The sequence below is a fragment of the Callospermophilus lateralis genome, chromosome 3 (genome assembly GCF_048772815.1).
Source record: "Callospermophilus lateralis isolate mCalLat2 chromosome 3, mCalLat2.hap1, whole genome shotgun sequence".
In the NCBI taxonomy this organism is placed as follows: domain Eukaryota; kingdom Metazoa; phylum Chordata; class Mammalia; order Rodentia; family Sciuridae; genus Callospermophilus; species Callospermophilus lateralis.
In genome coordinates, this window is record NC_135307.1 from 120,283,757 (window position 1) to 120,306,278 (window position 22,522).

Sequence of the window (22,522 nt, forward strand, 5' to 3'; positions counted from 1 at the left end):
TCATTTACCTTGTCACCAGAGAACAGTGAGCAGAACTAGCATTGTTAAATACAAGTAAATACCTTTGTCTGGAGAGGTACGGGCACTTACTACATTAACAGCCTAGAAGTGCAGGCCTCTCTTCCAGGGGGATCCACTGATGTGGAGAGGTACATAGCAGTGCGCTCCCTAAAGAAGCTGCTTTATTTTAAGTGGGGTCTGAAAGACACAGGTTGTCTGACTGGATGGGAACAGTCTATAGTTTTACCTACCTGGGGATCCTTCTGTTTGGTATATTCAAAATGCCCCTTGCCCCCCGCCCCTTCTTCCTATTAATTTCAGAGAAGTCTATAGCTTGCCAGTAGGTGTCAGAAGACAGGCTGTGTTCTTGTGTTTACAGTGCCTAGGCTCCAGACTGTGCCCATATACCTGAACTCTGTTGCTGCCTCAGGGCTCGCCTCCGAGTACCAGGCTTTTTTCTTCAGCAGTCTGCTTGAGACTTGCTCTGCATGTTAATGGGGAAAGTTTAAGCAGCTAACATGCTGATGCCTGTTACTTTTTATTGATCTTATCTTCATGTGCCTGTGAAGCCATGCACTTTTCCTCCACTCCTCCCTGCTCCCTATTTTCGGAATGAAACCTGTGCTCTTTATTCATGGGCCCCTGCTTGCTCTCCTGCCTCTACCATGCTCACCCTCCCATAATCACATTGTCTTTGCCATTTCCTCTGCCTACATGTCCTCCCCAGGGCCTTCAGAGGTCTGCTTCCTCACTGGTTGCGGGCTGCTCAGATGTTGGCTCCCCAAAAAGGTCTCTTCCCTTTTTCCCATTACTCTAGCTCTTCACCAAAGCTATCGCTACCCTACATCTGTACTCACCCTTATCCCCGAAATATAAGCCCCATGAAGTAGAAAACCTTGTTCCTTGAATCAGCAACACGACGTAAGCTGGCACTTAATCCACCATTCATTTGGGTGCTCAAGAAAAAAGAAAAAAGCAAAACCACTTGTCTCATACCAGCTCAATTTTAATTTTAAAGTGACAAATGTACAGGTGGAATAAAATTTTAAGCAACACCCTCCAGATTCCACTTATATAACGAGCTGATTGTAATTTTGCTCCATCACCAACTAAACAGTTTTCTAGCAATAATTTATTAGGAAGTCACAGCGCAGAAACAACACCCTGGAGTTGTGGTCCATTTATAAACTGATTTTCACACAGGCTTAGTTGAAAGAATGATTTTAAGTCTGTCCTGGCCAATGGTCAAAGTGGGCATAGGGGGGCTCTTTTTGTACTTTGAACAAACATTAGCCAGCAATGTTCTTTGGGAGCCTGGTCCATCCAAGCTGGCTTGCCCTGCCTGCCTTGGGTCTGATCAGGCCTTTGACCCTTGTAGGGAGGTCCCTGCTCTCAGACAAACTCTCAAGTACCATATAACCAAATAAGGGTGGATCTGAGCCCAGCAGCTTAGAAGGTAGCAATTTTTATTCATGACTTGTAGAAAAGAAATGAATAGTAATGGCTAAAAGTTGAGGTAACTCCAATTCAAAGTGTAGTTTACCTGCCAGGAATAAAGTAATGACTACTGTTCCTCTAAACAGGCTATCATTTACAGTGGTAGTCCATTCAGACTAGTTCTTAATAGAACTTAGTGCAGTTCTCAGCAAATGTCACTTGAGCAGGAAGCCCTTTGTAGTATGGCTGTGCAATAAAAGGAATGATCCTTTGGAAAGGAGCTGAATCTGGGAAATGAGGTGGAAAATACTGAGACATTCTATGCCTTTCCAGACCCTCAGGTCATCTAGGGTCACCAGATAGGAGAATGTGTTGTGCCACAGGGCCAAATGACCAGCATTCTCCCTTGGCTTCTGCTGCACTGAGGCTGCTGGGCACATGGAAGGGTTAGTTTACAAGTAAGCACTTTGGTGGGAGAACATTGCAAAAGTTGTCAACAGAAAATCATTAAAACCACAAAGAACAAGGTGCAGGGGTCACAGGCAAACAGCTACATCGGCACATCACTTAAAACACTGGTTCGTCCTCACTAGGGCCTGGAAAACTCAGAAAATTTCCTAGATGATCAGACACTTAAGAGCACACAGCAGTAGGAACTAGGTGGGCCCTGCAACTTTGGAGTGCAGCCCACTCCATGTGAACCAGGAATGGGAGCCAAGTCCAATCCACATGTGTGCTTTTATTCTTTAAGAGGTTCACCTGGAATCTAGATTCAGAAATGTCATATTAGCAGCCCTGAGATCATGCCCTCTAACTTTGACAAGGGAGGGAAAAGAGAAAAATCAGAATAGAGATAGGCCAGGACACCCACTTCGTGCCTTGGGAGTTTGCTAGGGGCTGAGTGCTGCTCTCTGGACTGTGCTTTACTGTGGAACCACACTATATCAAAGCCACTAGAAGCACAAAGTGTCATTGTGGTCACTGGCATCTCCAATGTCCTGGAAGTGTAAATAAACAGATTCCATATGCAGACTAGAGGTGATTTACACTTAAAACATTTAAATATAAATCAAGCTATAACTTAAATTACAACCAAAAAGAAAAACAGAAGAAAAAACCAAAAAGACACTCAGCAATGGAGAATGCTGAACACATACACAGGACACCCCAAACACGAGGCCATTAAAGCGATGCCATTTTTCATTGTGCCAACTTTACATTCATCACGTGCTACTCTGGCCAGGCCACGCTGCATAGTGCCAAGTCATGCCACATCATGCCGTCTGGCACTGTACTCCGGCCCGGGGCCCATCGTCATCCTCCTCATAGGCCTCCCTGTGCTGGCGCCAGTTCTGCTCACTGGGATTGAACTCCTTCAGCTCCACCTGATCCATGTCCTCTGTGATCCTCACCTTCTGCCGGGGAGGGAGCAGAGCTTCCAGTTGAGGAAGCTTCTCCTGAGACAGCCACTGTTTTTCAGGGAAGACTACCTGTAAAGGGTAAGAGGCGACACAGGTGGTGCTTTCTTACCCTTTCAGGTAAGGCATTTAATATTATGTACTGTGAGGTAAAATAAGTGCACTTACTAAAAACTGTATGATCAAAGTTCCCTTTTCCAGGGGAGCTTTGTAGATCGGCATTCCCTCGTTGCGCACACATTTCAGGTCCCCATGCTTTATCACCTCACCTGCCACAGAGAAGTTTTAATTATCAAACAGGGAGACAGAGGAGGCCTAGATTGATTGACCTCTTTTTGGGAAAGCTGGGCAGGCCCTAGAGGCCATGCAGCTGTGGTGAAAGAAGAGGCCTCATTCAAGTCTGGCACTGGGTAAGGGTTTGGGGGTGGGACTGACCCACTCTTGCCATTCTGGGCTCCAGCAGTATGTCAAGGGAGCAACATCCTGACGCCTCCATCTTAAGGTAGAGGTTAAAAAAGGGAACTAGAAGTCAAAACACCCCAGTGCGCCTCAGGTGGGGCTGATATCTGCCTGCCTGCCTCTTCAGGTGGTCTGGACATCCCTACCATGAGCAGATGAGTGCTCCCAAGACTTAAACAAAGCTTGCAGTAGGAAGTCCAACCAGCCCCCACCACCTGCAGGTGACAACCAGGTTCCTGGGGAGGGAACTCCCAAGGTGGCTTTAGTCACTGCTGTCCCCCCTCCTGGTTCCAAAACACTTGCTCTTCACTGGTGAGTTGGAAAGGTCTCAAATGCACCTGCTGGTTCTTCCAGACAAGATTTCAAGAGGCATCCTGAAAGCTCAGCATCCCACACCCAGCACTAAGCCTCTCCCACAGGTCTAAAAATGCTATTTCTCCCCAAGCAAGGAAAAGGAGAGGGACAAAAGGGCCTCTGAAAGTGGGCTCTTGATCTCAGTAGTGAAAACAAAGAAATGTTAGAAAAAAACAGGGACGAGGTGGAGAGGAAGCCAAACTCTAATTTATTCAAGCAGCCTCCTCCCTTGGAAAACAGTAGGTCACAGAAGGGGACTACTCAAAAAGCAAAATCTCTTCCAGAGGAAATCTTTACAGTACATCATACAAGTTTTTAAAAATACACTGTGCCCATGACTCTATCCTAGAGGTCACTCATGGTAGGGCTCTGACTCAGACATGTCCCCCACAGTCACTGCCTGTGCAGCACAGTGACCTCTTAAGCTTTGAAAGGCTGCTGGGTGTTTTGCATTCTTGGTGATTGTGTTTTTGAAACACTTGCTTTGTCTCCTAGTTCCTATCAGGTCCCACTCCTTACTAGTCTCAAGCCCCAATTCCCACACTTTCTGGAAAGCAGGGAAACCAGAGTTAGAGAAGGAAGACACCACAGTCAGGCCCTTCCAATACTAACACCCTTGTGTAGCTCCTAAGTTTTTCCATCACTACAGATTTTTGGTGGTGCTGAGGACAGAACACAGGCCAGCATCCCCCACCAGCCACACTCCCACCCAATCTCCTGATTCTCAGCAAAGCTGAAGCCAACTCGAGCACCTCTGCAGTTCAATCCCAGAGGAAAGGAGGAAGATTAAGAGGAGGATATGAAGGAACAAGAAATAAGCCAAAGTAAGAAAAAGAAAGAAGAAAGGACACGCATAAAGGATGAGAACAAAGAAAAAACAAAACCCCCCAATATCTCCAGCAGAAAGTTTTCTGGATATCCTGGCCCTCCTTATGCCTAAGCAGGGGAACTGCTTTCTTGGGATTTATCACTCCCCTCCCTTTAGGGTTCTGTACTCAGTAGTCTCACTTCTGTGCTTGGCTCCAAACTCCCTGGGCTGGGGTCAGCTGAGAGGCAGCAGGACCCAGTGCCAGGGAGCTCTGGTGGGCTGACACAACCTCACATCGTCCAGTGTTGGCCAAAGATAGGCTCTTCCAAAGTTGCACTGGGATGCTGCCTGCCAGCCTAGGCTCTCAGGAGGCCTGGAATCAGGGCTGTGACAACATTAGGGGCTAGGCAGGGCTTTGTTTACAATCAATGGCCTAGGGCCAGGTGTGAACTGTGATCCTCAATTTTTCACCTTGGGAGGGCTATGGAATAGAGCTATTATAAAGGAAAGTATTTAATTTTTAAACTCCACACAAACTTTGTATTATGCTGTAGCACTTTCTGCCATTTTCAGATGAAGTAAGTGTATGCATGTATATATACTCACAGAGAGCAAATGAAAGATCAAATCAAACTTACCTGTTAACAGGCAAGTTATATACGGGTGGGCCTTGTACTGTTTTTATACAGATTTTTCTAAGTTTGAAATTGTTTTTGAAATAAATTTTTTTTTTTAAAAAAACACAAACTCTGATAAGGCTTAGAAATATAATTCAATTCCATATTATCCCCAGAAAAGGAGGAACTAGAAAAATGAACAAGGGGAAAGAGATAGAAAAAGAGCACAGGGCCATAGAGAGGAGAGCATTCAGAGAGGAGAAATGAAAAATGGGGAGAGGCACAAAAGATGCAGAAAGTTGGCCAGGAAGGTGCACTGTGCCCCCTCCACTGGACTGCAGAGTCTTATCACCAGCCACCACTGCCATGGACAGGCTTATCAATTGGGAACCTCCCACCCAGTCCTGAACCCACCCCATTACCCTTTAGATGGACACTGGCAGAGATATGATGGCCAGGAGCGGACTGGAGCAGCACTGGCTTCTCCCTAGCTCTCAGCCCCTGTAGGCAGGTGCTATGGAGCACACATGAGCATCCTGATCTGCAGTGAACATCAACCCTCCCAGGAGCAGAGCACCCTGCTATCTATTTAGGTGCCAGAAGGCCAAGCCCAGGCCCTCAGGACCACTTCCCACCCACAGGTGCCTTCTTCAAGCAGCTTCTTTTAGCTCCCCATGGGTGTGTGTGGACAGGCAGATCCTGTGGAAGCCTCTGGGGATAAGCTGATCAGCAGGTGTTTTTTTTTTTTTTTCCAGGAAAGTTCTACTTTAAAATGTCTCTCATATGTAATTGACACATGGGTGAATCAGCACCAATCCCACTAGATAGAAAAAGAGCTCCTATCATCAGTTTTGTTTTTTTATTACACAAAAAATGTTTGAAATGTAAGTCTAACTAGCAAATTCCAACTAAGATTTTAGACCCCCAAGATTCCTGTTTGAGATTTCTTCCAGCTCTGAGGGCTTCCCCTCATCATAAATTTTTTAGTAATTAGTGATGATTTTCAAGTTAGAGAAAACAAAGTCACAACAACTTTCATAACAAAAGTCAGCCTTAGATGTGAAACTCGGCTCATGTGCTGGGTTATTACACCACCCACGCACAATGGAAACACACTGGCAACATTACCTGATTTGGATGTAATAACAAGGGTTCGCTCATCCAGTGTTTTTATCGTCTTCTTGAAGCCACAAAGAGCTTCAGAAAGCTGAATTTTCATTTTCATGATCAAGTCATGGCCTCGTCTCTGAAAGACACTATGATCCTTCTGATCAAGCACAATTATGACATCACCAGGCTCCAGCTCAGGCTCCTGATCTCCTTCTCCATGAAATAGTATCTTTTGCCCATCTTTCATACCTATGAAACATCACCCCTTTCTGATTAGCCATTTCTCATAAAAACCATGCTTTCTCAAAGCTTTTGAAGAAGGGGTGCAGAGTCCTCTTGGGGTTCTTTATTCATCAAATCTCCCAACCTTGCATGGGCATGGGGCAAGATGGGATCCTGGGATTACCCAGAAAAGAGGGCCCTGGGCCAAACATGCAGTAGGGAGAGGGCAAAATGAGGCTCTCTGTCTGGTTCACTCCCTACTCCCCAGCCCCAGGCCCTGTGATGCCAAACTGAGACTGCACTTGGAGCATAAGTTAATCACCCAACTTTTTGATGCTACACATAGTATATGGCTCCGGGGACTTACCGGGACAAGGGAGCTAGCCTGTCCCTTTCTAATGCTTGGGTACACAGGCACAGAGTTCAGGCATGTTTAAATAAAAAGGCTTTAACAACACCTTTGACAGTCTGGGGTTGGATTCTTTGGCTTTGGGTCTGATCTCTGATATGTTTGTTGGATTGGAAAGCCACAGAACAACCAGAGAATACTTGGAAAACAGTTGGGACTGTAACTGGCCTTCAAATGATGGCAGGAGGTAAAATGAATAGCAAGGGAAAGCATAGTACTGGGTGGATCTGATACATCAGAAGGAAAGAGTGGGAGAAGGAACACACAGCTACAAAGACTTCACAAGCTCTGGTGGCTAATGGGCAACAGAAATTATTGGGAGAAACATTCCAAAAAATTGCAAAGGAATGTTTGAGAAAGGCAGTAGAGACAACTAAACACATCTGGGGTTAAGAAAGACTTTCATAACATCAGAAAACCTTAAAAAGAGGTTGTCTTCAGCAAGAAAACTTTAGCAAGTTTCATGGGATGAAATAATGACAAGCAGGGTCAAGAGAAGATGACCTGGAAATAGGAGGAATTCTGACACACCCTAATATCTCTTAAATGTGTGACATGGCGTATCCCACATCCCTGACACCTAACCCATGTGCCCCATAATTGGCATTAGGTAGCACTTCCAGCCAGTATGGAGTGCTAGTTCTGTACAGTCTCACCTTTCTCCACGTGTACCTCGATAATCTTCTTCTCGCGGACCACCTTGGCACCACTGCAGCTTTCACAGCGATCCTTGGGGTTGATGCGCTCACCCTGGCCCTTGCACTCGATGCACACAGTCTGGATCTGCTGCACCATGCCTGGCCCAATCTGCTGAATGTGGATTTGCATCCCACGCCCCTTGCACAGTGGGCATTTCTCCACTGATCCCTTCTTCCCACCAATACCTAGGGGTGGAGGAATGAATAGAGTGAGAGCTGTGCTCTTCCCTTACGGCAGTCCCTCCCAGCAACGCAACAGAAGGGCAGTGACCCATAAACACTGGGTTGGGATTTTGACTCTTCACGACCATGAAAATCAATGTGGAAGAGTCTGTAAGAGTCTAGCAAGCATCAAGTAATAATATCTAGATGACGATATCTAATCTCAAACAATTGTGGTTTTGGCTGTGTCGATCCACATTTATTACCTTAGCTTCATCATGTGTGTTTTCTTAGGTATAAAAACACTCATGCCCACCAGTGGATGAGGAGGTCGGGGCTACAGAGGACCGAAGGATGCAAGCTCTGCCAATGGGAGCGACTACCCAGCTCAGCCAATATTTTGTGTGACAACATGGGTCTGGGGACACCAGATTTGACTTGACTTGGAAATTCTGATTTTTAAAATTTATGTCAATTTCATTTACATTTAGCTAACGTGCCCAATTTAATTTACATTTAACTAAGATGCCCAGACTATTGGATTTTATAAAATAAATTTTACTGGAACCCAGACATGTCCATTCATTTATGTACTCTAGCAATTGAGTGGAGTTATTTACAACAGACTGTGTGACCCACAAAGCCTAAAATATTTGATATCTCACTCATTACAGAAACTTTGCCAACCCCCAGTTTAGGTGAGCTGTCTTCATTTCAAAATGTTTGAAATAATTGTCAACATATTAAATAAATGTGCAGCTCCAATAAAACATTCAGGTAACCTGTTTGTAAACTCTGCTTGACCCTCACATTTTAGAAGATAAATTAGTTTTTCTCTTAACCATGATACAAGCTGACTTATTTCTAGATGCAAGGGATAAGAACTATGAGAATCATTCAAAAATTAATTTTTACCTTCACATTTCTCACAAATTACATTTTTCTGGAGGGCCAATTTCTTTGTGACACCATTATATAAATCTTCAAGAGTTACAGACAATTGATGTACCACATTCTTGCCTTACCAAGGGAGAAAAAAAAAACAGTTAGTAATATTATATGAAGTATACCACCGTATTAACGTCTACCCACACGACCCCTGATTATAAGAAGTCTCCAGCACTAATAGCTGAGTCTGGGCCATTCAAGGCTTCCATTATGGCATCCATCCTTCTGGCCCTCTGCCAATTATAAGAAATAATGCCCTGTCTGGCTATGAGCTAATTACTCAAACATTTATAGAGATCAACAAAAAGACTTTCTAATATGAGGATAGGGAGAAATCACTAATTGAGAAACAGAAGGCAATGTTAACCCATGAAACTGTGGTTGACTGAGTCCTCCCCAAGAAAGAAGCCTTATCCTCATAGATGAATGTGTGACAACCAGAGGCTCTGGACCTTTTGCTCTCTTGGGCACCAAGCTCTTTACTTTCCAAGCCCTTCTGTCAACTGGGGCCAAGTTGGAATTCTTTCCTCTGCCTAAATCCTGTTTCTTCGTTCAGGCCCGTGGGCATCTGGTCCTCAGGTGGGAGTCTGTCTGCTCTCATGCTCTTCTAGTTCATGAGGCCAGACAGTAGACAGACCCTCCCTGCTGCCAAAGTTCTTGCAGTCACTGGGACAAGGTGTCCGGGTTTATTGGCTGTCAACTTTGAGAGATGACTTAATTAAGGGCGTGAAGTTTTTCATCTCAAGACAGTGAGAGAGCTGGACAAGGAAAAACCCAAGGTTTTAATCACGTCTACACTGTCGATTATATGAGCAGGCAACATACCCAGAGGACAGGGGAGGGATTTTTTCCTAATAAACACTTTGTGATTTTCAGTACACTGTGTTCACAGAATTTACGCCCAAGCTTTTTAAAGCTCAAAGTCAATTATAACGTGAGAACAAATAAAGCTTCATTTTTCCAGGAGCCTCTCATTGACCAGAACCACACTTGTTGGAGCCAATGCAGAGCTCATTTCTTCTGATTTTATTCATTATTGCAAAAGCTTAGTTATCTGGTTCCAAGATCCAAACAGATTGTCAGCAGTGAACTAGACAAGGGGAGGGGGCTAGCTGTCATAGACTATAGATATCGGGGTGACAGCCCACACAGGTGGAAAGAAGTGAGATGTAGAGAAACAAGAGCAAACCCTGGAACTCCAAAACTGTGGCCTGCGTCCACTCAGTTTAAAGTCCCTCATTCACTGCCTGGGGATCTAACTGATTATTATATTGCTTTTTTTTTCTGAAAAAAAAAGGCTGACAGTCTGTTTTATAAGGATTTTAAAACATAAAATGTGAATTAGCACCCAGAAAACCCCCTGAGCAGACTGGGAAAATGAGTCCACACTAAGCACCATTGAGCCCAACAACCAGAATGAGAGGGCCCACAGGTCTGGCTCAGCTGGCGGAACCAAGAGACAGGGATGGTGGGTGGGCAGGAATTGACAAGACACTCTTGGTAGAGGCTTCACCAGCAACCTCAGGAGGGGTCATTTATGCCTCTCAGGCACTTTGGTGTCTGACCCCACAAGAGAGGCAGAGACAGCAAAATGAATTTGACACTCCCTACCACCTCATAGTGGAGACTGAGCTCAGGGGCACTCTACACCTTTGTTAAGTTATATCCCAAGTCCTTTAACTTTGAGTCAGGATCTTGCTGAGGCTGACCTCAACCTCAAATTTGTAATTCTCCTGCCTCAGTCTCCCCAGTAGCTGATATTATAGGCCTACCTGATCTCTTCCTTTCTATCCACAACCCCATTCGCTCCTTCATATGTTGTTTGAAGAGTGTCAGATAAGTACTAAATATAATAAGGGATCCAAGTAGCCTACATATTAGACAAGTGATAAACTAAAGTTAACGATCCCCAAACACAACAATTGCACCATTTTTAAAGCATGAGCCATTAAGATTATAGCAACATGTACAAGTTTGGAAACTAAAAATTTTGCTTACATTTGGGTAAAAGCATTTACCTCTTCTCTCTCTAGCCATCCGTCCTCCACCACCAAAGAACATGTCAAAGATGTCCATGGGTGAAGAGAAACTGGGGCTACCCGAGCCTCCTTCTTTAATTGCCTGTTCTCCGCCCTGGTCATAAATATCCCTTTTCTTTGGATCTGAAAGCACTTCATAGGCCTGGGATATGAGTTTAAACTTTAAAAGAAAAAAAGAAGAGAGAGATATTTTAAAAGAGAGGCAGAGAGAGCAGAGGTTTGAGTTGTTTTATTAAGCAAATGCACCACAGAAAATGTAAAACAACCCCAGGGGCCCCTCAGCTCAGTTCAAGTCCGAACATTCTCTGTTGGGACTCTGGTTTCATTCACTGCCTTTGTAAAGTGGGACACACAGGACAAACATTATGAAGGGACTGGTGGCAGGGACACTGTAGGAATATGGACAGAACACAGGAGGGAGGAAAAGTCTCTTTCCCACTCTGGTTGCACCTGACAGGAGGAAATGGAACTTGGCTGGGTGACCCAAGACTGGCTAGGGCTTCATTTGTAACTAGGCACAGCCCAGGACTCCAAGTGCTATGATGGCCTTCAGCTCATGGGAATCACTTAACTAGTTTACAAACATGATATTCAACCACAGATATCTGTGAGCACTTAACCACAGGCCAGATTCTTGCTCTTCCCCACAAGTCCCATTGACACTACTTTACATTTGTGTCTCTAGTATCCCATGGCAGACACGACACCCTATGTGTAGCATTCTTGCCCAAAATTTGTCACTGGAATTCAATTGTAAGGTAAGAACTAGGAATTCTCCAAAACTAAGACAAGAAAATTAAAAGTGGGTGCTCCTGGAGTGGATTTTACACAAGGGAAAAAATGACTAAATAGGACATTATTGGAACAAGTTGGGGTAATTCTTGCATTTGATAATTGTAAACTATAGATACTGACAAGGACCCTAGGAAAAACATGTTGAAGTATTTAGTGCTGAATGGTTATGACACATGCAAAAGTTTTAGCCAACAGTAATAACAATAAAAGAGATTAAACAAACACAGCAACTTATTTATAACTGGTTGAGCCAGGTGAATAATATGCAAGTATTCACTGTGCATCTTTAAAATAAAATCAGAATACTTAAACATGCACGTTCTATCCCTTGTCCCCAATACCGTCATGCACCTGAGCCTGTCTTCTCATGCCTGGACAGCAACCTCTTCATCCCAACTTTCAGCCTGTTTTCTTTCCCTTTTTTTTTTTTTCTTTTTTCTTTTGAGATATGGTCTCCCTAAGTTGTTTAGGGCCTCCCTAATTTGCTGAAGCTAACTCTAAACTCACAGTCCTCTGCCTTCATTTCCCGAGCCACTGAGATTACAGTGTGCGCTACTGCACCCAGTTTTCAGTCTGTTTTCTATCCAAGCTAGTGAACTATGTCAATCACAGGTAGGGTACCAAGAGCCAGGAAAAAACAGATCACCTCTGGAAGATCAGAGATCTGGCTCCCAAACCTCCCTAAGGTGGTCCAGGTCACTGGGATTAAAGCCAGTCCTTACTATCACCTAGAAACCCAAACTAACACTTTGCCTTTCTCTCCTCCTGCCCACCCCCCAACCCCCAACTCTGCTTCAGCTTTGCCAGCCTCCTTGTTCTTTATCACTACTCACAGCATGTGCCCCCATGGTCCCTTGGCTGAGCACAACCTCCCCCATTCACCTTGTTCAAGTCTTCACCCAAAGTCTACTTTCCCAGGGAGACCTCCCCAACAACCCAGCTTTAAAACTGCAGTCCACCCTAGGTCCTCCCAACCCCTTCCCTGCTTCATTTTTCTACATGATATTACATTTCTACCATGTTTTGTTTATGCTGTACCCCCCACTGCAATGCAATCTATGAGGACCAGGATTTTTGTTAGCTTTGCCCACAGCTGCATCCCTGAGTCTGCAACTTGCAACTATGTCTGCTATGTGAACAACAGTTGATAAATATTCATTAAATGAATGGGCTCAATTCTGGAAATTCAGAAATTAATAAATGAGATTAAGACTTGGCCTCTGGAAACTACAGTTTAGTCTGAGAGCACATATCTCCTACAAAATATACAGGGGGAAGAATGTGCCATGAAGAAAAGAGTACAGAAATTGACAGAAATACTAGGTCATCCCTTATTATACAGATTCCTGGCCAAAATCTAATAAATAGCTATTACTTATTGGCTATTATGTATTAGTTAACAAGAAAAACTGGACAATTAAGTCTGATGGACAATTAAGCATCAGGCTGGGGTTGTGGCTCAGTGGCAAGGCACTTGCACATGTGGGGGACTGGGTTCAATCCTCAGCACCACATAAAAATAAACAAAGATACTGTGTCCATGTATAACTAAAAAAAAAAAAAAAGACAACAGCATCATACACATGACAGATATGTTAATTCTCATGGTATTTCTGCAAAGAAATAGGTATCATACACAATCATCCCTTTCTTTAGTTAAAAAAGAAAAAGAAAAGAAACAACTGAGGCATAGGGATAGGTGCCTGGTTCAGAAGATCAGAAAGCAAGTAGGCCAGGCTGCCCCTAATGAGTTTCTGGGCCTGTATGTATAGGTCAGGGACTATGGAAGTATGCTCCACAGGAACTAGAAACTCTCATCAAATACCTGGATACTCCCAAGATACTTGGATTTAATAGATGAATCTAAGAATGGGAAAGGAATGCCCAGTCGCTTAGGACACTGAATCAAAGGCCAGATGTCACATGGGAAGGGGCCTCCAGCTGACAGCAGTGAGCCCTCCCACCTACCTTTAGGGCACTAGCACTCTAGGGTCTAGTTTGGCTCCTGTCTGGACCTCTCCTCCCAGTGGGAGATTAGGGGTTTTGGCCAGCTCACTTTTCAGACTATGGTCTTTGGCCACAGAACCTTAATGGAATGACTATACAAACTTGGGAAAAATGGCCTTGAAGATGACACAGCAACTTGGAAAAGTACTTATGATAAAATTTTAAGTGAGGAAAGAGAGTGAAAAAAGTTCATGTACCAGGATGACCATGTATTATCATTCTGTGAAAATCTTCTTGGAAACCCTCAAAGGGTAATCAGGATGTGTTTTCTCAGTGGATTTTCCTCTGTATTGTGAAACTTTCTGCACTGTTTGAGTAATAGATCTTCAAGGTAAAAACTCTAACTCAGTGTTACAATGAAATTGATTAAAAGACCAAACTCATCTCAACAGGGTAACAGCCAAGAATACACCTCCTCTAAAAGGGACTATTTTGCTGACTTGCCATTCTCAACCCTGTCTTGCAGAAAATCAGCCACAGAGAAGCAAGTACAGACTCCATGCAGAGCAAAGCATCTGACAACAAACACAGGCTGCCCAATGCTTAGCAACACAGGACAACAGGGCAAAAAACAAAGACCAACACCCCAATGGCCTTCTCAGTTGGCCCACAGCAAGGTGGAAAAGGACTGGCTTAATCTATTTTTGAAGAGACATTAATAATACAGTGACAACAGGTGAAAAAAAAAAAAAAAGGTTTCACCTGTGGTTGATAAAGTGGACAAGGGCTACATATAGACTGCACCAAAAAACAGAAGGTCTGCACAGTGTACCCAGAACACAGTAGTACCAAAACAAGAGGTAGTTGGTGAATGAATGAATGAATGAGCCCTTTCTGGGGAACCTGACAGCAGAATTTCTATTAACTGTGTCCACAGTCTCCTCATCCCTTTTGAGTTCTAATCAAAAGTCCACTGGCCTCCCAATCTCCCTTCACTGCAATTTCCTTTCCAACCTGTGCCTTTGTAGGTATCTCTCTCCTCCAACTTAGAATATTTTAAAATACATTTCTTCTCATGACATTGTTTATTCATTCAGCCAGGTGACAAACACTATAGCACCTCCATGGCACATCTAGAGGTAGTGGGTAGTTATCAAACAAGTAATCATCATTATATGAGGAGGAGGAGTGGGCCACTGCATCAATCTGTGAGTCAGAGATAGCCCTCTGGAAGATGTCTTAGCTTAGAACTAAAAGAAAAGGTTTTGTTCCCTTCATGAAAGGTAGTATTCTTGGCAGTGGGCACATCAAAAACACTCCCCCTACCAAAAAAAAAAAACAAAAAACAAAAAAACAAAACCCAGAGGGACCTTGCTAGACCCTCACTGCTAAGAGCCTCATTTATGTGACACTAATTCAGGGCATGGCTATAAATATTAGTTTCAAACAAAGCAAATAATCATCCTGAGCAGGTATATTCAGGGTGAAAGCTACACACAGGTAAAGGACAAGTCTAATTTTAGTTCTTAAAAAGAAGCTTCAGAACACCAAAAAACACACTCATATCAAACAGCAGACACACTACCATAAACCTACTCTTGGGAGCACTGTGAGATTTGACCTGAAACCAGGGTCAGAAGGCTTTCCCTCACATTGCTATTAGTGAGATGGCTGAAACATGAAATTAGAAGCCGAGAAGCCCTCCTTAAAGGAGACTGTCAGCAACAGACTACAGTGAAATTAGAGAGCAAGTCTGTGAATCACCCACAGCATGTAGAAAGTCAGTGACTTTAAAAGCTACAGTAAGCCACCTAAATATAGACAAGAACGCAAGTGGGTAACAGACAAATGGTCTTACAGGGAAGCATTTTCAACTTGTGACAGCCACATTCGGCACATGTGGCTAAATATAAATATTCTATCACTGTTGCCACCCAGCCAACCTTCTTTAAGAAGCTTGCTCCAGCTTGGAATTAGGAATGCAGACAGGTATTTTGGTCCGAGCGTCATTTCCACAGGTCTAAATGCTACTTGGGTGATTGGTGGTTTCAAAAGTGGCCCAGCTGTCACTGCTATCAGCTACTACAACGCACCCACTCCCAAGACCCACCAGGGGCATACAAAGTTTTGTAAGAAAATGACAAGAAGTGAAGGGAGAGATGGGAAGGCCAACAAGTTTTACTTGCAATGCCTGATCCTTCAAGTTATCTACACAGGTGGATCATATCCTCCTTTAGGAAAACAAGCAGAATGTCCGTTTCTGCAAACAGGATGAAAAAGTTTAATTTAGATCTCTAATATGCACACCATTTTCAGCCTATTGTTGGTCAACTGTGGGTCATGTGCCACAGGAAACCTGAAATATGCATTTAGGTGAATGTGACAAATTACAGATCTCTCATCCTTAATACAGAAAAGGTGATTGACAGCTAACAGGCAGAAGGTAGGCTAACTGGCCAAACCCAATCATTATCAAGAAACTCATCCTTGGGGTTTATGTATCCGTGGGGAATATAAGCACAGCAATACTTCAAAGCCGGTGGTGCCCAGCAAGCACACAACTTCTGGGGATGCGTGCCTGTTTTCTGGGTTTGCGGCTGCCTCTCCTACAGAAATGTCCGCAAATCCCATGTGAGCAGGGCCCCCACGGGTCAATCCCAGCGCCTTCCCCAGGTCCGGCAAACATGGTGGATAGGGGCTCCACAAACACTTGTGGAGTGAATGGAGAAATGAATGAGCTGTGCAGTGGTTCAAGAGTGATACTAATCCCTCCGGCCCCTGGACCTCCCGCATCCTCAACCTAGCAAGCAGGGGCTCCGCCAAGTGCCCTCCACTGACTGCATCGCGTTGCACGCCTCGGCCTCGGGGCCACCTCCCGCCTGGCCCCGCTGCGGGTGGAGCAGCGCCTGGCAACAGCCTCCCCAACGCGGCTCGGGTTCCCCGCCGCCTTCAATAATTCATAGCCCAGAGTCTTGCAGGGTTGAATGATTCCAGAAGACCCCAGCGCCCCGCGCCGCCCCCTCGCGCCGCCCCGCACCTTCTCGCCCTCATCCGGGTTCTTGTCCGGGTGGTACTTGAGCGCCAGCTTCCGATAGGCCTTTTTGATCTCCTCTGGGGAGGCGCTGGGCTTCACCCCCAGGATGTCATAATACTGGGTCTCCTTCACCATCTTGTCTCTGCGGGGCGGGGCGGGCGAGGCCGGTTAGCGCTTCCCGGACGCCCCCGGGGCCCCTGGCCCGCGCCCCCGCCGCCCGCCTGCGCGTCACGGTCACGGTCACGGCCGTCGCCCGGGGGCTCCCTCCCGCGCGCCCGCGCCGGGCCGACTTCCCCGCCGGGTACCGCCGCACTCGAGCCGCCGGCTCCTCCGCGGCGGGTTTTATTCGGCGCCGGCGGAAGGTTCCGCAACGAGACAGTGACGCCACAAAGGCCCAGAACCTTCGCGGAGGTTCCGGTGGCGCCTGGAGCTCCCCAGCTGCGCGACACGGCGGGTTCGCGGCCCGGCCCCCCGACGCCCGGCCCCGCGCAGCCCCGCGCGCTCACTCGCTCTCCTCCGGCGCCTGCTCCTCAGGCGGTCCACCGTCCGACTCCCCGGAACTCCAGTTTTGACTGCCGCCGCGGGCCATGTTTGGGGACTTTGAAAGTGGCTTCGGCGTGGAGGCGGCCCTCCGACGACCTTCCCGCCGCCCCGAGGCCGCCCCCTTGCTCTTTCGTGGGTCCGTGGGGCTGGCGGACTGTAGGATCGCGTGGTCTGGAGGGCCGCGGCTGCGGAAACCTTGGGCCGAGCTGTTGGACTGGGAGAGCTGCGCCCTGCGATCCCCACCCGACTTCTCCCCAGGGGTGTGGCCGCCCTCTGTTCGGTCATGACTGGGATGCGCCCTGAGTACTGCCTCGGATTGTTGCATTTTACGGGGGGCTGGAGCGGGAAGGGGTCCTCTGCCATGGTAGCGCCCCCTTTGCCAAGGGCCTGCAGCTGCTGGCTCCCCCTGTGGCATCTTCAAGGATAGAATAAATAGCCTTTCCAAATATATGCAGTGGTCCTTAGGTGGTCCCAGGTGTGAAAGGTGGCCTCTCTACTGTCCACAACTGGGAATCAGTCCCGTAAGTACCAACGTTGGGCAGTGACGTCCCACAGCTGTGAGCAGTGACGCCCATCAGATGTGAGCAGCAACGTCCCCTAAGCCTCCCAAGGGTGGGCAGTGACCTCTCTTCTTCCAGCCCTGGGAGACCACCCCTCCCCTTCTCACTTGTTAGTGTACAAACCACTAAGGCAGTGGTTTGTACTGGGCTCAGTGTTGGGTATACAAGGAAGACTCGCAGCTGGACCCTGACAGTGCTGTACCACCCGAGACATGACCTGGAAGGGTGCGGTATCAGGTCCTCGACTTCTCTAGGCTGCTCTTAGCCTGTGCCTCATGGGTAGAGAGAGAAATAAGGCCCTCTCTTCTCTGGCTGGCCTTGATTTCTGCAGGTGCAACACTATACCGGCTGAAGCCGGTATTACCCCCTCTTACACGTGTACAATGGGAGTGACAAATGACTTAATGTCCAGAAGAAATTAAGCTACTAGTTTCACTTGTTGACTGTGTTGTTTTCCTTTGAAATATGCCCCTGTAGAGCAGTTGCCTTTGGACAAAGACTCAAAGCTGTTCATCCGGAATTTTGGATTCCATACTGATCTTATTATCTTCAGGAGCCTCAGCCTCTGAGTTTGTTTCTTCAGGAGCAGGACATAGTTATTGCTAACTTCTTGTCTTTCTTACAAGGCTCTTGTAAGGATGGTATAGAATGAAAGCTGTGGAGGCTTCTAGGGAAACTGGCTGCTCAAAGGGATCACCTGGAAACTTCTTTAAAAATGCCTATGTTAATCTGCACCCCAGACTAATTACTTAAGGGCATGTAGGGGCAGGATGCAGGCATCTTGTTTTTAAAGCTCCCCCAGGTGGTTCCAATGTGTAACCAGAGCTGAGAACCACTGTGCAGCCCCATGTACTTGTCCAGGTTCAGTACTGTGAAACAGTAGGATGGACATGTGGGAGAAAGGGATGGCTTAAGGGTGGTCAGAGCCTAGAAGCAGAGAACGGGGCTATGAACTCTCGGAGCAGCAAGACAGAGTTCAAATCCCAGCATTACACTCCCCCCCCCCACAATTTTTATTGGTGCATTATAGTTTTTTATAATGATAGGATTTGTTCTTATATATTTGAACATGCACATAATATAAAGATATAATTTTGGCCAATGTCACTCCCCTGCACTTCCCCCTCCCTTTCCTCCTCCTACCTCCTGGTCTCTTTCCTCTATTCTTCTGATCTCCCTTTGATTTAGAGAAGCGCCCCCCACACACACACACACACCCCTATCTTTTCTACACACACACCCCTATCTTTTCTTTCTCTAGCTTCCACACATGAGAGAAAACATACGACCCTTGACCTCTTAGTTTGGCTTAATTCTGCAGGTGCAACACTATCAGGGAGTGGAAGGCCCCTGCTTCCCTCCCTGGAATCCCCTGGCCTCATGTGGGGTCTTATAGCTGAAGCGAGTATGACCCCCTCTTCCACATGTACAATGGGAGTGACAAATGACTTAATGTCCAGAAGAAATTAAACTACTTGTTTCACTTGTTGATGGTATTGTTTTCCTCTGAAATATGCCCCTGTAGAGCAGTTGCATTGGGATAAAGACTCAAAACTGTTCATCCAGAATTTTGGATTATTTCACTTAACATAATGGTTCCATCTACTTTCCTGAAAATGACAAAATTTCATTTGTCTTTATGGCTGAATAAAATTCCATGGTGTATATAGACCACATTTTCTTCATCCATTCATCTGTTGATAGGCACCAGGGCTGGTTTCATAGTTTGGCTATTATGAATTTCCAGCACTACTCTTGTTTCTAGCTATGTAACCTTGGGCAGGTTGGTGTCTTAACCTTTTTGGGTGTCAGTTTCTTCAGCCTGTTGAAAGGAGATGATATTAGCGTACCTACTTCAACCGTATCAAGCACCTTGTAAGTAGTCTCAGCACATGTTGATGCACTTTTTATTTTTACTTTTTGGTTTTGTCTAAGCTAAAAGCTGACATTCTCTCCTTGACCAAACTCCAGTTAGGCTCTTCTAAGCCTTCTTCTTGGTCTAGACCTCAACCTACATTTATGAACACTAACATAGTTTCTAATAGCTCAAGACTACATCTCTAGATGACCCTAGTACCCTGCCCCCTTAAAGTTCCTGCCTGAGAAAACTCGGCTGGCAAAAGAATTTACTGTTTGTTCCAGCCAACACCCGAGGATAGGCCTCTGTCTCCCAGTCTCATGGAACAGTAGAACCCTAACTTTGATCATTGCTAGCTAGCACATCCAGCTGGCTTAATATTAATTTCACTAACCTAGGTTTGTAATTTTTCATTTTCCTGACTCTGCTGAACCCCTGCTTGTCTCTCTCCCAGCTCTCTCATCCTCCCTGTAAAAGACCTAGTGGCTTTTGTGCAAATAGAAGTTGAGCTCAGTTCAAGCTGAACTCTCTTCCCTAATGCAGTGCTCATTACTGATGAAAATTGGTCCTTACCATTTCGACTAGTGTCCACTTTTGTTTATCTCTGACAAAGACTTTGGTGATCTAGGTTGTTTCCCAGAATTCTACATAGGATTTGAGACATTATACAAAAATTTATCCGTTATGTGTTTATTTTCTTGGTTACCTTAGTTTTTTTTTTTTTTTACTTACCCTTTATTACATATGACCTTTGTTTTGCAGTCACAGTAAACAATATAAAGAATAATTGTAATTTAGATTTTAAAAAGATAAATAAGCATATGATAGTACTGGTGGTTCAAGAATAAAAGCAAGCATAGTGGTACTCAAATGAAATTTGAGAAATGCTGATGCGGTCCTATCACTTCATTTTACACTGGGGAACTTGTAGATGAATAGGTAACACTAAACAGCATAGAATGAGCCTTGTTGCCTGACTCCTAGTGCTAAGCTCCCTTTCTGACTCAGGGTGATAGAATCAAAGCAAGCACAGAAGTAGGTGTCACCCAAGGAATGCTGGCATGGTTTTCCATGGAGTCTCCCAAAGAAAGAGAAGGCATATTAGGTAGGGAAGGGTGTCAGGAAGGACTTCTTGGAGGAGGAGCATGTACTTTATAGACCAGTAAAAGTACCTTGAGCAGAGGTCGCAGGGAGGGAAGCCATATTGAAGGGACAGCAGAATAAAGGCAAAGAGCACAGGGCTCAGATGAAGGAAGATTCTGAATTGGGAGGAAAATGAGGGTAGGTATACCAGAGCCCTGAATACCTTGGGGAGAAGTTTGTTCCCCTTTTGTTGACCTTGGGGAGCTAGTGAAGGTCTGAGAGCAGAAGCTACATTCTCAGGGAGGGAATAACCAGCAACAATCATCAGGGCCTAGGTGGTTGTCTCCTGGAGAGGTCTGAGCTAGTCATAACAAGTATGAGAGACTATCCCAGAGAGAGGGTGTAGAAGGAGAAAGAGTGTCAGGGAGAAGCCTTGGGGAACACCTGCCCTTAGCAAGTGGGCAGAGGAAGAACAGCTAACAGAGAGGCAAGAGGAGAGCCTGGAGAATGGAGAGGGACTGAGACCATGCAGTGCCAAAGTGGCAAGAAAGAGCAGGGAGGACAGTACCTGGACAGCAGAGAGACCAGGGACAGTGGGGATCATGCTCTGAGGGGAGAACACAGGGCTCCTCCAATAAGAGAATATAATTTATTGGCCTCCAAAACAACAGTGGTCATCCAGGCTATTATTTCAAAATCTTGAAAGATGACTTCTTGGAGAAAACCAACCTCTTAATGACTCAGGCAAATTACTTCACCTGTCTGAGCCACCATTTCCTGCGTTGTAAAATGAGGAACACCTGTTTCAAAGGGTAATTGTAAAAACAAATGAAGACAATGTGTCTTTACCAGGTACACAGAGCAAATTCTCACACAATAGAATTCACCGATTTCCCCACAGTGTGGTTTTTGGGCACCTGCTCTGTGCTGGGCACTAACAGTACAGTGCTAGATTAAGGTCATACTTGTCCTTGAGGAGCTTGCAGACTAGCCATGTCTGAGCACCCTGGGTGATCCCTGGTGTGGGCCAATTTTGTCAGCACTTCAAGCCCTGGGAATTTCTAAGAATAAACATTGAAATAGTTGCCCAATTGTAACTAACCTTGCTTGAACAGCCGAAACCCAAGTGACCTGTGATGCTTCTGTGGGTTTGGGCCTATTCTCTGAGAGGCCCATTCCTTGACCTTTACCCAGAGCTGCTGCCACCAGGAGTTGGAGGGACTTCTATTTGGGAACAAAAAACTATGAAAGTGAGAGAGTGCCATGTATTTGGTCTTCATGGATAGAATTCTAAGGTTTTCTGGTCAGGTACTCCTAAGGTTCCAGAGTCCAGAGGGAGAATATCCAGGCCCTCCCAGTGTTTCACAAACAAATGCCTTTAGAGTCCCAACTCTGTAAGAGGCACTGTGGCAATGGGCCCACCCAGAAGGCAAGAATGAGTGGAAATAAAGCTCTAACTCCATGTTTCCATAAAGGAATAGTATTCTGTTGAGTTCTGGGTGGTTAGGGAGGTATTTTGGAGTTGGCAATCTTCATGTAGAATACTGGAGGCTTATTTTACCAAAAATCACTACATTGTTATAAACAGCATCTTTGCAAATTTTGTGTTCTATTTTCAGCAATGCCAGATTATAAAACATTTCTTGAGTCATTGTAACTCTTAGTTTTAATTTAGAGACTTTTTTTTTTTTTTTTGGTTCTGAGGCATAGCAAAATTCTCAAAGAAATACACTCAAAAATGACCATGAATTTTGAATATCATACTTGAACAATGTAATGGAATCACATAAGACAAAGTCACTATAGAGTCGCTGTAGATATATTACAAATATTTTAATTGCATCATATAATTGCTATTTTAAAAACAGCTCTATTAAAGTATAATCAACACACAATGAATTGCACATCAAGTATACCATTTGAGAAGTTTTGATATTCAAAAATACCCATGAAACCATCCCCATAATTGAGATAGTAAACTAGCCATTGCTCCCAAAAGTGTACTCATGAGGGAACTTACA

At 45.2% G+C, this 22,522-nt stretch overlaps 1 protein-coding gene across 1 annotated transcript; it reads right to left on the bottom strand.

The window, feature by feature from the left end:
* Positions 1 to 985: 985 nt before the first annotated feature.
* On the bottom strand, positions 986 to 17,218 carry Dnaja4 (DnaJ heat shock protein family (Hsp40) member A4). Its single transcript, XM_076851210.1, has 8 exons — positions 16,964 to 17,218; positions 16,461 to 16,599; positions 10,661 to 10,841; positions 8,610 to 8,714; positions 7,491 to 7,718; positions 6,222 to 6,452; positions 3,024 to 3,124; positions 986 to 2,927 (listed from the first exon to the last, which is right to left on the bottom strand). Exons 1-8 carry the CDS (start codon positions 17,044 to 17,046, stop codon positions 2,712 to 2,714), a joined length of 1,284 nt encoding a protein of 427 aa, XP_076707325.1. The 5' UTR covers positions 17,047 to 17,218; the 3' UTR covers positions 986 to 2,711.
* Between the last annotated feature and the right edge of the window lie 5,304 nt (positions 17,219 to 22,522).

Bases quoted from the DNA above. Each gene is read 5' to 3' on its own strand.
- Dnaja4 (XM_076851210.1), bottom strand. From the start codon at position 17,046: ATGGCCCGCGGCGGCAGTCAAAACTGGAGTTCCGGGGAGTCGGACGGT. The intron at 16,600-16,963 runs GTGAGCGCGCGG...CCCGCCCCGCAG, and splicing joins CAGGCGCCGGAGGAGAGCGA to AGACAAGATGGTGAAGGAGA. The intron at 8,715-10,660 runs GTAAATGCTTTT...TCCCTTGGTAAG, and splicing joins GATGGCTAGAGAGAGAAGAG to GCAAGAATGTGGTACATCAA.